This window comes from Vicia villosa, linkage group LG6 (genome assembly GCF_029867415.1).
Source record: "Vicia villosa cultivar HV-30 ecotype Madison, WI linkage group LG6, Vvil1.0, whole genome shotgun sequence".
Classification (NCBI taxonomy): Eukaryota; Viridiplantae; Streptophyta; class Magnoliopsida; order Fabales; family Fabaceae; genus Vicia; species Vicia villosa.
The window spans coordinates 103,859,485-103,872,167 of NC_081185.1; the positions used below are offsets into that span (position 1 = coordinate 103,859,485).

At 35.0% G+C, this 12,683-nt stretch overlaps 1 protein-coding gene across 1 annotated transcript; it reads left to right on the forward strand.

Annotated features, from left to right (window-relative positions):
- Window positions 1-1,455: 1,455 nt before the first annotated feature.
- On the forward strand, window positions 1,456-6,397 carry LOC131609449 (TOM1-like protein 6). Its single transcript, XM_058881141.1, has 9 exons — window positions 1,456-1,796; window positions 2,286-2,364; window positions 2,509-2,607; window positions 3,268-3,381; window positions 3,833-3,996; window positions 4,100-4,181; window positions 4,268-4,353; window positions 4,458-4,745; window positions 5,037-6,397. Exons 1-9 carry the CDS (start codon window positions 1,675-1,677, stop codon window positions 6,205-6,207), a joined length of 2,205 nt encoding a protein of 734 aa, XP_058737124.1. The 5' UTR covers window positions 1,456-1,674; the 3' UTR covers window positions 6,208-6,397.
- Window positions 6,398-12,683: the final 6,286 nt, after the last annotated feature.

Genomic DNA, 12,683 nt, shown 5'->3' on the forward strand with positions numbered 1-12,683 from the left:
GATTTTCTATGATTTAAGACTTGCTCATGATGGTGAGAAACTCTGTTTGGCGGTGTTTTTGGCTATGGAGAGAGTAAGCTCACGTGAGATAAGAAACTTTATGTCTTTAGATAATTTGTCTACATTACGAGTTGTTCTTCCTCATTCATGAGATACAATATTTATAGAGGCGAATGAGATTGCAGTTAGGGCTCCTCAGGAATGAAACCTCCAACCTAGTAATAGCAGTGGGCAGTTGAATCCCTACTTCTTAGGAGGATCTGGTCTAGTCCATTGACCCGAGGTTCTCTCTAACCAAGATGTGTTCTTTCCCACTTTCGCTTAATAGTGCGAGTGGGAAGAACTTAAGGTGAGATTGCCTCGTTGTATACGATAGAAGGGTGCCACCCTTTACGGACGACCATAATCTCATCGCCCTTAGTGGGTCTTTACAAATTTATTACTACAACTTATCACTGTTTATGTTCTTGAAGGAACAAGGAATTACCTGATGAAACTTTCCAAAGGCCGGTCTTTTCAACTCAACATGTCTTAAAGCTCTTGAAAGATTATAATCATGCTGATATTTGTAATAGACGGAATTGTTAAGTTCCATGATAAAATTTTTCAATGGGTGGGTTAAGTTGAATTCTAATAACTATTATAAGGAAAATGAGATAATTAGTTGTGGTGCTACCATTTAGGAGAGTGATCAAGGGGGATTACCAAGTAGATTAGGAAGTGCAATGCATACATGACTCAGCTTTAAGGGATGTATGAAGGCTTGAAGTTATCTATTATTGAGGTTATCATGAACTTGTTATAGGCTATGAAGCACAGACACGTCAAACACGGTTATGAAACATACACAACATCAATAATAATTTTAAAAAATAAATAAATTAAACATAATCACAAATATCAATATAGATGTCCGACACAGACACACATACAAACACACATTTTTTTCAGAGATGTCGATACTACATGAGTTATTGGTGACTAATATTTTTATTTGAAGATATTAAAATATTTTGCTATTTATCCATAATAATTATTATTTTAAATATAATTAAAATAATTGTTTAATAAAATTAAAGATCCGATAATTATGATTAATTTTATATTAATTAAATTCTTAAATTATCATTACTTAATAATTCAAACAAAAACAGAGAAAAAAAAGCTCCACTATCACACAACTAACACCAAGATCCTATTCAGAAGACACTGATGAAGATGAATAGGATCAAAGAAAACCAAATTCGAAAATTTCTCTCCATGCAAACCTGCCACATGGCGCGTTGATTCAGACACGCTTAAAAAGCGCGTGCATCCAAAACATCGCCCAATTATCGCAAGTTCCTTTCAGCCAAATAAAAAACGAATATTACGAATTTTCCGCGAATTTCTTTTTTCCTTTTATCAAAAAATTATTTCCATAAAACAAAATTTCGCCGAATCCACTTTAAAATAAAATAATAAATAATTTAAAAAGCGACGACTTTTCGAATTCGCATGATTATTGATTATTTGTTCCGTTTCGTTCATGAATTGCGCTAGGGTTTCGTAATTTCAGAGGAGTTTTTTTCCGTTGATAATTTTTCTGTTTTGAGTCTTTTGAGTTTAGGGTTATTGATCGAGAATCGATTATTCAAGAAGCGATTATTCGTTGTTCAGAGAGAGGGGAAAAATATGATGGCTGGTTCTTCTTCTTCAGCTACTGTCGCAGTAGAGAAAGCTACTAGCGATCTTCTTATGGGGCCGGATTGGACTATGAACATCGAAATTTGTGATTCCATCAATTCTAATCATTGGTAAATTCTTCAACTATAAGCAAACGAGAAAAATTGATAGCGTATCTATTTCTAGAGTTTTTTTTTTTTGATTTTTTGCTTTTTAATATGATGCATCCATCATGCATTTGTTTATTGGGTTTTTGTTATGATAGTGAAAATTGGGGGGAAAAAGGTGAAATTTTTAGGTTTTTTTAAATTTTTTTTTTTTAATCTGGGGTTGTTGTTGAGTATATTATATTATCATGTTTTTCTGAAGAATTAATCAAGAAGGTTAATGAGTTAATCCAGTGTACTTTTCCAATTTTTTATTCAAAAATTATGATTACTGTTTTATATTGATTTTTTGTTGCTCTCAGTGTGTAACAATAATTTTTCACAAGTTATGTTAACTTGGTTTTCGCTTTTTTTTTTTAATTTTTGAATTTTTTTACTTTAATGAACTAGTTATTGAGAAATTTACAGTGATTTTGTTTTTTAACTGAATATTTGGTGTTTGTAATTTTCCAGGCAGCCGAAAGATGTGGTTAAAGCTGTGAAGAAGAGAATACAACATAAGAGCTCTAAAGTTCAAATACTAGCTCTCACGGTACTTTCTTTGCGATGTTTTTGGATCTAATAACCCTTGTTTATTTACCTCAAGTTTTCTTTTTGTGGGTGTTTTCTTCTGATACTTAAATTCTGAAGTTGTGTTTGGAACATGATTTATGGTTTCTTGTTGTCTATTGATTAGCTTCTAGAGACAATGGTGAAGAACTGTGGTGATTATGTGCATTTTCAAATCACTGATAGGAATGTACTGGAGGAGATGATAAAGATTGTTAGAAAGAAGGTAAGGTTGTGGTGATTAAAAACTTGAGATGTGTTCTGTTTTAATTTGTATGGTTGATGCTCAAAACAACTTATTTTTCTATTCTTTATACTTGGTAGTATCAACTAGTAATGTTTTTTCTTGGATATAATTAATCAAGCATGCGGTTTTCTTCAATCTTCACATCTTGCATCTAGGTCTTGTTGTCGTTTAGCAGCACCTAATGCCTTGTTCAGTTAATGTCCAAATCAAGTTTGATGCGCTACTCCAATACATCATCAATGACCTTTATCTTATTCTGTTTACAGCCTAGTTTAGATTTCTCATGCAATCCTTTATTACCATTGTATTCATCTCTATATTTGTATATATTTCAATCCGAAATCCTTCTCCTTCCATGTTAAAAAGTTTATGGGATCATGGGCTCAAAGTTATCTGAAATTTTATGTGTAGTATTTCCTAGTCTAAACAAAATAATACAATGTTAAATTGATCCCCTTATGATTAATTAGTCAACCAAAATATGAATGGTATTTACCTATCCAAAAAACTGTCGGAGTATTGATGCTTTGCGGATGTAGTGGCACTTTATATATGTTTGATAACCATTGTGATCTATTTTAAATTTTATATTCTCGTGTTGTCTCATCTATAACATTAATGCATGAATTGATAATTTAGGCAAACATGCAAGTGAGGGATAAAATTTTAATACTGTTGGACTCGTGGCAAGAGGCATTCGGAGGGGCTGGTGGAAAATATCCCCAGTACTATTGGGCATATGAGGAGTTAAAGGTTTGTATACTCAATAATATTTCTTGATTGTCTTTTATCCAATACATCTAGTTTATTATTTTCAATTCTTGTTGGGTAAATAGTTACACTAGATGAATTCTAAAGGCCTGTCTTGTTTCAGAAATCAGTTTCTATATTTTCATTTTGAATTTTAAAAATGCCAACTTGTTTTATGTTTTAGATGTTTTGTACTGTCTCCTTTACAAAAAAATGAAAAATGAGAAACAATGTGAAAACATCGCCATAGAAATTGTATCTCAAACCAAACATGCCCTAAGGTTCTCTCATAACCTAAGTGTACAAAACTATCCTTCATTTTTTACCGCAAAGTTACGTTGAACTATATGATTGAAATTGCATTAATGTCTGTAATCCATAATTATACACATTATAATTCATTGATTGATATATCTTATCATCAAATTATTGTGTTGGATCTTATAAATGGCAGCGATCTGGAGTTTCTTTTCCGCCCCGTTCACCAGATGCAGCTCCAATATTTACCCCACCTCCTACTCATCCATCAGTAAGAAATACACAACCTGGATATGGGATGCCAAGCAGCTCTTCAAAAACACTTGATGAAACAATGGCAACAGAGATTGAAAGTTTGAGGTGAAACTCTGTTTCTTTTTTGTCTGCGGCTGTCCTTTGTGTCACTGAGCTTCTATTTTTGTCCGCTTCGTCTTATGGCTAACTTTTCCCTTTAAATACTTAGTATGTCAAGCTTGGAATCCATGCGGCATGTGTTGGACCTTTTGAGTGACATGCTACAAGCTGTAAATCCTAATGACCGTGTGGTGAGTTAAACAGTGTTGTTCGCCTTCATAAATCCTCTTTGCAGATAAGGAAATTGGTTTAAGTGTTATCTTTTTGCACTCTACAGGCTGTAAAAGACGAAGTAATTGTTGATCTTGTTGATCGTTGTCGTACCAACCAGAAAAAATTGATGCATTTGCTGACAACAACTGGGTTAGTTCTATTAAACTGATTATATCATGTGAACACCTAAATATAATTGCGTGCCTATAGGATTTGTAGGATAATATTATTTTATAATCTTGGTTATGCTATAGGGATGAAGAACTTCTTGGGCGGGGCCTTGAACTGAATGATAATATTCAAAGTTTGCTTGCGAGGCATGATGCAATTGCTTCTGGTACTTCTTATCCAATTCACGGTGCAAGTCCCAGTTCTAGTACTCCGGTGTCACCTGAAAGTGTCAATCAAACTGAAGTGAAGAGCTCTAGTGCTTCGGAGTCTGTTTCAACACCTAAAGCTAGCCCTCCTGCCGCAGTTTATTCTGAGACAAGGGGCGAGAGTGATGAAGAGGAAGAAGATGAATTTGCACAGATAGCTAGAAGGTATCTTAAAACTGTTAATTTATCTTAAATTGATATTTTAGTGCTAATGGTTCTGGAAAACAATTTTCTTTCCACTGCACTTTTCATATGAAATTAGGAAGTGTAACATGACCAACATCAAAAAACATAAATAGTTTTAGTATGTCTTCCACAACATGCATTTTGGTTTATATTCATGTGTAGATTTGCATGATTGAGTGAATTATGTAGTGGTTTTGTTCAGCTGAAATAGGTTCAGAGCATGAAGTGTTTCTTTAGTCAATCACTTTGTTTGAACTCTCACTACTGCAGGCATTCTAAGACACAATCAGTGACTTCTAAAGATTCTACGGTAGGATCTAGTGAAAATTTAGGGTTATTGAGCACTAGCAGCACAACTCCATATGTGCCAGAGTCTTCAACTTCTTCTGTACCATCCAATGCATTAGCTCTTCCGGACCCGCCAGCACCTATTAGTACTTCTTCAAGAGATCAGGACATCATTGACTTACTGAGTCTCACTTTGTCCCTGGCACCATCTTCTCCACCGACGGCAACATATGCACCATCATCAGCCCCTACTCAAGGCAGTATGCATCAGATACCTGTTTCATCCAGCGCAGATGGTTATTTTCACTCTCCCCAAACATATCCTGGAAATTCGCCATTCAACAATTATGTAGCTCCTTGGGCTCAACAACCGCAACCTAAGTCAGAGTTTCAAACCCAGCTTCCACAACAGACGTATCAATCCCAGAGTCCACAACATATTTATCAACCCCAGCCTCAACCCACAACCCCTCCCTCACCTCAACAATTTCATGCACATTATGAATCTGAGCAATTGCTGCATCAGCAACATAACCGACAACCCCAATCTGAGCTACCTCAGTCACAGCTGCAGAATCAACACCTCCAATATAGCCCTCACCAACATAATGAACCCCAACTATCACAATACCAGCCTCAACAATATCCACATTTACAGCGTCAACCACAACCACAACCACAACCACAACCGCAGTTGCAAATGCAGTCTCAGCATCGACCTCAACACCAACACCAACCCCAACAACCGATGCAAATACAGTCTCAGCAATCTCAACAGCAGCCACAATTTCAAAACCAACATGGTCAATACCCTGCAAGATATCCACCACCACCATGGGCTGCTACCCCCGGATATGCTAACTATCAAAGCCATTCATCGGCTTCAAATGCAATTTCGACTTCTCAAGGCATCAACTCAGCAGCATCTTATCCACCTGCACAAGGGGTTAGGCCCTTGCAACATAATCTTTCATTCCCTTTGCCTGGAGTTGATCCTAGGGGTGGGAATTCTGGACAAAGACCCTTTGTTCCATCTTACAAGTTATTTGAAGATTTGAATGTATTTGGAAACTCAGATGGAAGGGTAAGTGGTGCACCATCCAACGTGTCGGGGGCAATGGGACCTGGTATGGTCGGTGGCGGACGCAAGTAAAATTTTAATTTTATATTCATCTATGTAAAAAAAAGTGATGTGCTGTATATCTTCAGTGTTGCTAGCTTCTTCATATTTGCAACTTATGCAAGTTTTTTAGATTGATGCAAGTCATTAGTTTTGAGTGCTACCTAACCTCAGATATGACAGACATGGAACATTCTTTGATATAAGATTTTAGTTTTTGGTATTGCGACTTCTTTCTTGTCATTGATTCTTCAAGTTCTTAGTTTACAGTGTTGTGTGTTGCACTTGTCTTTTGTAGATTAATCTGATAAACCTAACATGTTTTTAACAGGAGACAAATCCACACACAGACACATCTGGTGATGGATTTTTATATGTATTATTCTCTTTTTTTTTTGTTTGAAATTTATGTGTTTGATCATGGTTTTCTGAGGGGATAAACACTTTTGAGTTGGCTGGGCAAAGTTTTCTCTCTAAAATAAACAAATTTTGGTTTTTGTTGTTCCTGTTGCAGTTGTACTAATTATGAGAAGTGGATGGGAATAGTTTTAGAAATGAATATAGCTTGAAGACATTATGAAAAGTGAATGAGAACATACTTGGAAAATAATAGTTTAAGGATAAATAATTAAATGTTTTTTTAATAAAAAAGTCAAATATTATGGTCATTTATTTGACCAAAGGTTTTGAGTCAATCAATTTGTGTAGAAAATGGGTGAATGTCAGTGGCTATAAATTGGGTCAATCAATCTTAAACAGTACTCCCTCCGTCTCATAATAAGTGTCTCATTTGCATTTTTTCTGTGTCTCAAAATAAATGTCCCTTTAGAATATCAATGCAACATTTATTAATTTTTTCCACTACTATACCCCTATATATTAACTTTCACGTTTTCCAACTACTCCACTACCTATAATAAATAAGGGTACTTTAGTAAATGGTATTAAATTTATCACTAAAATCAACACATCTAATCATTTTCTTAAGAATCGTGAAAAGTTCAAATGGAACACTTATTATGAGACGGAGGGAGTAAAATTTAAGTGGGTCAATCAATCTTTTAATGTTGAAAAAAAATTGGGAACGTGTGTCCAATAGTAGGCAATTTATGTTTTTTAATTTATCTACAGATATCTCCAATTAATATCATTTTTGTGCATACATGTAGTTTTAAAAAAAAAAGAAGTAAAAGGACAACTAGCTCTTCAACAACGGCACTGTCTTATTATTTTTTTAATATTTTATTTACTTATAAATATGATCAAATAAAAAAATTTATAATCAAAATTTTCTTCATAATTTTATTTTTCCCCCACAATTTCTTTATTTTATTCATAATATTTAAATTTCATCTTATTAGTCTTCAATTGATCATATATTTTGCCCAAATTTTTATCTTCTTACTTCAAATTATTATTGTTGAAGCTAAATGGACCATAATCAATATAATTTTCAACAATCTATGTTCTATCTCATACAAAATTATCAAAATCCCAATTTTCAAAATTCTCAATTTTTTCACCGCTAACAAACTCTACCGTGTTTTTTGCGTCACCAAAAACCCAAATATGTATTTTAGACCTTAAATAAATATTTATGGGATAGATTTTTCTCGTCATGAACTCGAAACACCGATTGGATTTATGTTCGAACGTCGAATTCCGCAATTTTCAACTCAAGTTAGTATTGAAAATATTACAATTGAAAAAGAACAAAGGCGTTCCGTAAAAAAAAAAACCTCGAGAGGTATTCACAAGGGAAGATGATACACTCTTATGCAATCATGACTCAATGTTTTAAAGGATCCAATTGTGAGAGTTGATAAAAAAGCAGACAATATTTGGTTAAGAATTACTGATAATTATAACCGATATCGTGGAGAGTTGCAAGAAAAACTACAAGGCCAATTAAAATATCGATGGCATTGAATAAATGACCTTGTTAAAAAATTTGTTGGGTGTTACAAACAAGTTGTTCATGGAAAAAAATGGTGGTACATCACAAAAAGATATCTTGGTTAATAATACACATGCTTTTTTTTTCAAGATGAAGGTGCAACATTGAATCTCGAGCATGCATAACGATTGTTGAAATATGAACCTAAATGGATGGAAGCATCGACTGCAAATTCTCAAAAAGAACAAATAATTTTGCTAGTGGGGCACACTTATCAAGTTATGAGTATAACTCATCATCACTAATGAAGCGTCTAATGGGGGCAACAAGCAGCAAAAAGGAAGGGTAAAGCAAAGGAAAATGCAAATACATATGAATCTCCTTCTAATATTGTGCAAGATACATGGAATAAAAGAGTAGTAACAATGGAAAGACTATCTCAATGTAAGGAGGAAGAAAACTTATTGAACAAAGAAAAGATGAAGTTTAACGCAATGCAATTCATCATGTCAGACACCTTTACGATGAATGATAGTCAACATGATATTCATGAAAAATATTGTAATAAGCTAAAAGAAAAATATAGATATTATTTAATATGAAAAGTTCTAGTATTATCAAAATTAACTATTATGTAGTAATTTTTATGTATCAACACCAATGCAAAATAGTCATTAGTACCGCTTTAATTTATAATTAATATTATATTGACATTCAAACTAGTCGTTAGTCAAACTAGCATTTATTCAAACTAGATGTTAGTCAAACTAGTCGTTAGTCAAACTTGAAGTTATTCAAACTAGTCGTTAGTCAAACTAGCCGTTAGTCGTTAGTCAACATACCTGTTACTCAAACTAGTCGTTATTCATATACCGTTATATATACTATCACTACTCTCATTCTTCTGTCACTCTTTTTCATTCTTCTTTCACTTTTCTCTCATTCTTCATTCATTTTAATGGATTCAAACAACTCAAATGATCTCAACAAACTCTTTTGGGATTTGATTGAAGAAGAATTTATGGATAACACATACGAAGAACTAATAATGTTAATGCTCGAGAAGGAACATCAATCTGGAAGTTCCTCTAGGCGAAAGAGAAGAACAATGATAGATCAAAATCGTGAAGAAGGGCACAATCGATTATTCAATGACCACTTCTCAGAAAATCCAATATACACAGATGTTCAATTTCGAAGATGGTTCAGAATGCATAGACATGTCTTTCTTCAAATTATAGACGCACTTGAAAATCATGAGGAATATTTTCAAAAGAGGACCGATGCAACTGGTAAATTGAGTCTTTCACCATTGCAGAAATGCACATATGCTATTCACATGCGTGCATATGGGACACCATATAATAAGGGGTATTATTTAGTTGATGGTATATATCAGTGTTTTAAAAACTGGACCGGGCAACAAACCGGTAAGGGTACTAGGTCACTGGTTTTTTGGTCGAATCACTGAGTCACTGGTCGAACCACATGACTAATTAAACCGGATAACTCGATTGAATAGACCGGTTGTTATAACAAAACTATATAGGTATAAAACCTGTGGAACTGAATTATTCAGTCTCTACAAAATATAATTAGCACTTAAATTTTTTGAAAATATCATATCTTAAATAAATTCACAAGTTCATAATTTAAATTCAAATTTTAAACATAGGTATCACACATAAAAAAATATTACAACATTACAAAGTATAATTGCAAACAAAGTTTAATCGCAACATAATCTAATTGAATAATATTGTGAATTCAATGCCAATAACAAAGTATAAAACAAGGGATGAGTAAAGAACAATGAAGAAGAAGAACACAAGAATTGGTTATAACTGCTATTCTTTTACTTTCTCTTAGAAAACAAGATTACAAGTTTACAAGAATAACAAATAACCTCTCTCACCCTAAATTAGGATTTGCATCATGCAATGATGAGAGACTAGTATGCTATTTATAGTAAAACCTAACATACTAACTAATGGGCTTTTTCCACAAGGTCCATTATACAAGCTACCTTAATAAACAAGCTAACTTAACAAATTAGAGTTTAAACACTAAAAACTAATTTAACATGCTAACAACCCTAGCATCTTCGACACCAACATGTGAAAAACCTTCGACTTCATGCTTAATCCTGTCGAACCAAGAAGCTACCCTTCAACCATACTAGAGTTCGATCCAATATCTCACAAATCTCCACCTTGGACCTAACTCTACAACATCAAGGGAACAAACTAGCTTTCTTCATGCAGCTTTATCAACTGCATACAGTGGAAAAACTTGCAACTCGGCAATGTCTTGGTGATCATATCAGCAGCATTGTGATATGTCGAAACCTTCAGCACTTGGACTTCTCCACGCTCGATTACTCCTCTGATGAAATGCAACCTCACATCAATGTGCTTAGTTCGCTCATGATATGCTGAGTTCTTCGACAAGTGTATTGCACTTTGATTATCACATTTAATAGTGATACCTCGACCTTGAAGTTTCAGTTCCTTCGCAAAACCTTCAAACCACAATGCTTCTTTCACAGCTTCAGTTAAGGCAATATACTTCACTTCAGTGGTTGATAGAGCAACAACCTTCTGAAGTGTTGTTTTCCAACTGATTGCAGTGCAAAACATAGTGAAAACATATCCAGAAATAGATTTTCTGGAATCCATACAACCTGCATAATCAGAGTCGACATATCCTTCGATTACTGCTTTACTATCTTCACCCAAGGCTCCACCATAAATTAGGACCCTGTTCAGAGACCCATTTATGTACCTTAAAATCCACTTCAATGCTTGTCAGTGATCCTTTCCAAGATTCGTCATGTACCTTCTTACAAGACTTACTGCATATGCTATGCCGAGTCTAGTACAAACCATAACATACATCAAAGAACCAACTATATTAGCATATGGGATTCTATTCATATAGGCTCTTTCGACATCATTACTGGGACAGTGTTCAATACTTAGCTTGAATTGAGGGTTTGTTGGAGTCACAACTAGCTTCGAATTTGACATACCAAACTTTTCGAGAATCTTTCGTAGATATGCCTCTTGAGATAAGCATAACTTCGACTTCTTTCTATCTCTTTGAATGTCAATTCCAAGAATCCTGGAAGCAGCTCCTAGATCCTTCATATCGAACTCTTTATTGAGTTCAACCTTCACCCTCTTTACATCTTCAACATTGTTGCTTGCTATGAGAATATCATCCACATAAAGCAACAAAATAACAAATGAATTACCAGGTCGAAATTTGAAGTAAACACAGTGGTCGAACTGGCTTCTAACGAAACTTATGCGTGCCATGAACTTGTCGAATCTCCTATTCCACTATCGAGGAGATTATTTTAGCCCATATAACGATCTCTTTAGCTTGCACATATAATATTCCTTCCCTTTTTTAACATACCCTTCAGGTTGCCTCATCTGGATGGTTTCATCTAGATCACCATACAAAAACGCAGTCTTCACATCCATCTATTCCAGTTCAAGATCGAATAGTGCCACCATGGCAAGCAACATTTGAATGGACCTATGCTTCACAACAGGAGAAAAAACATCATTGAAGTCGACACCTTCTTTCTGAGTGAAACCCCTTGCGACCAACCTTGCCTTATATCTTTTCGACGCTACTCCTTTGATTCCTTCCTTAACTTTGAAAATCCATTTACAGCTGTCTAACCTTGCTCCAGCAGGTTTCTTGATCAGTTCCCAAGTGTGATTATCATGAAAAGATTTCATCTCATCATTCATGGCATTCAGCCATTCAGTCTTATTTCGACTCATCATAAATTCCTTATAGTCTCTAGGTTATTCGTCTATAACCTCACTTGCAGAGATTAAGGCATAAGCTATGAGATTCGCATACCTAAGTCTCTGAGGTGGCTTGATGACTTTTCTCGACCTATCTATTGACAATAGGCAGACATCGACAGTTTCCTCAACTTCCTCAGCATCTTCTGCTTCTTCTCCGACTTCATCTGGGATATACAATTCAGCATCAACATGCTCCACCTCAACAGGAATCTCTTCCTATTCCAGCTTTTCTGCACTTCAACCATCATCATCATCATCATCATCAGTTTTCTTTAAAGCCATCTCAGCTTCATTGAAAACTACATCTCGACTTGTGATACACCTTCTGTGACCTGGCTCTAGGCACCATAGCCTATAAGCTTTGACTCCTTCAGGGTATCCCATGAGCATGCATTTTAGAGCTCTAGGTTTGACCTTGTCTTGCCTAATGTGAGCATAGGCTACGCAGCCAAATACTCTCAGTTTGTCGAGATCTGGTGGATGTCCCGACCAAACTTCTTCAGGTGTCTTCATATCTAACGTTGTCGAAGGACATCTGTTTATCAGATATGTTGCTGTAGAAATAGCCTCAGCCCAAAACACCTTATTTAACCCAGCAGTAGTCAACATGCATCTAACTCTCTCCAAAATAGTTTGATTAAACCTTTCAGCCAAACCATTTTGCTATGGAGTACCTGCAGTGGTTTTGTGCCTTGCAATACCAGAGGCAACACAAAAACTGTTGAACGCCTCATTGCAAAATTCAAGACCATTGTCGGTTCTCAACCTCTTGACCTTTCTGC

Excerpts from the sequence above, each read along its gene's own strand:
- LOC131609449 (XM_058881141.1), top strand. The coding sequence starts at position 1,675 with ATGATGGCTGGTTCTTCTTCTTCAGCTACTGTCGCAGTAGAGAAAGCT. Across the intron at positions 3,382-3,832 it reads GGGCATATGAGGAGTTAAAG|CGATCTGGAGTTTCTTTTCC; the intron begins GTTTGTATACTC and ends TATAAATGGCAG. Across the intron at positions 4,182-4,267 it reads TAAATCCTAATGACCGTGTG|GCTGTAAAAGACGAAGTAAT; the intron begins GTGAGTTAAACA and ends TGCACTCTACAG.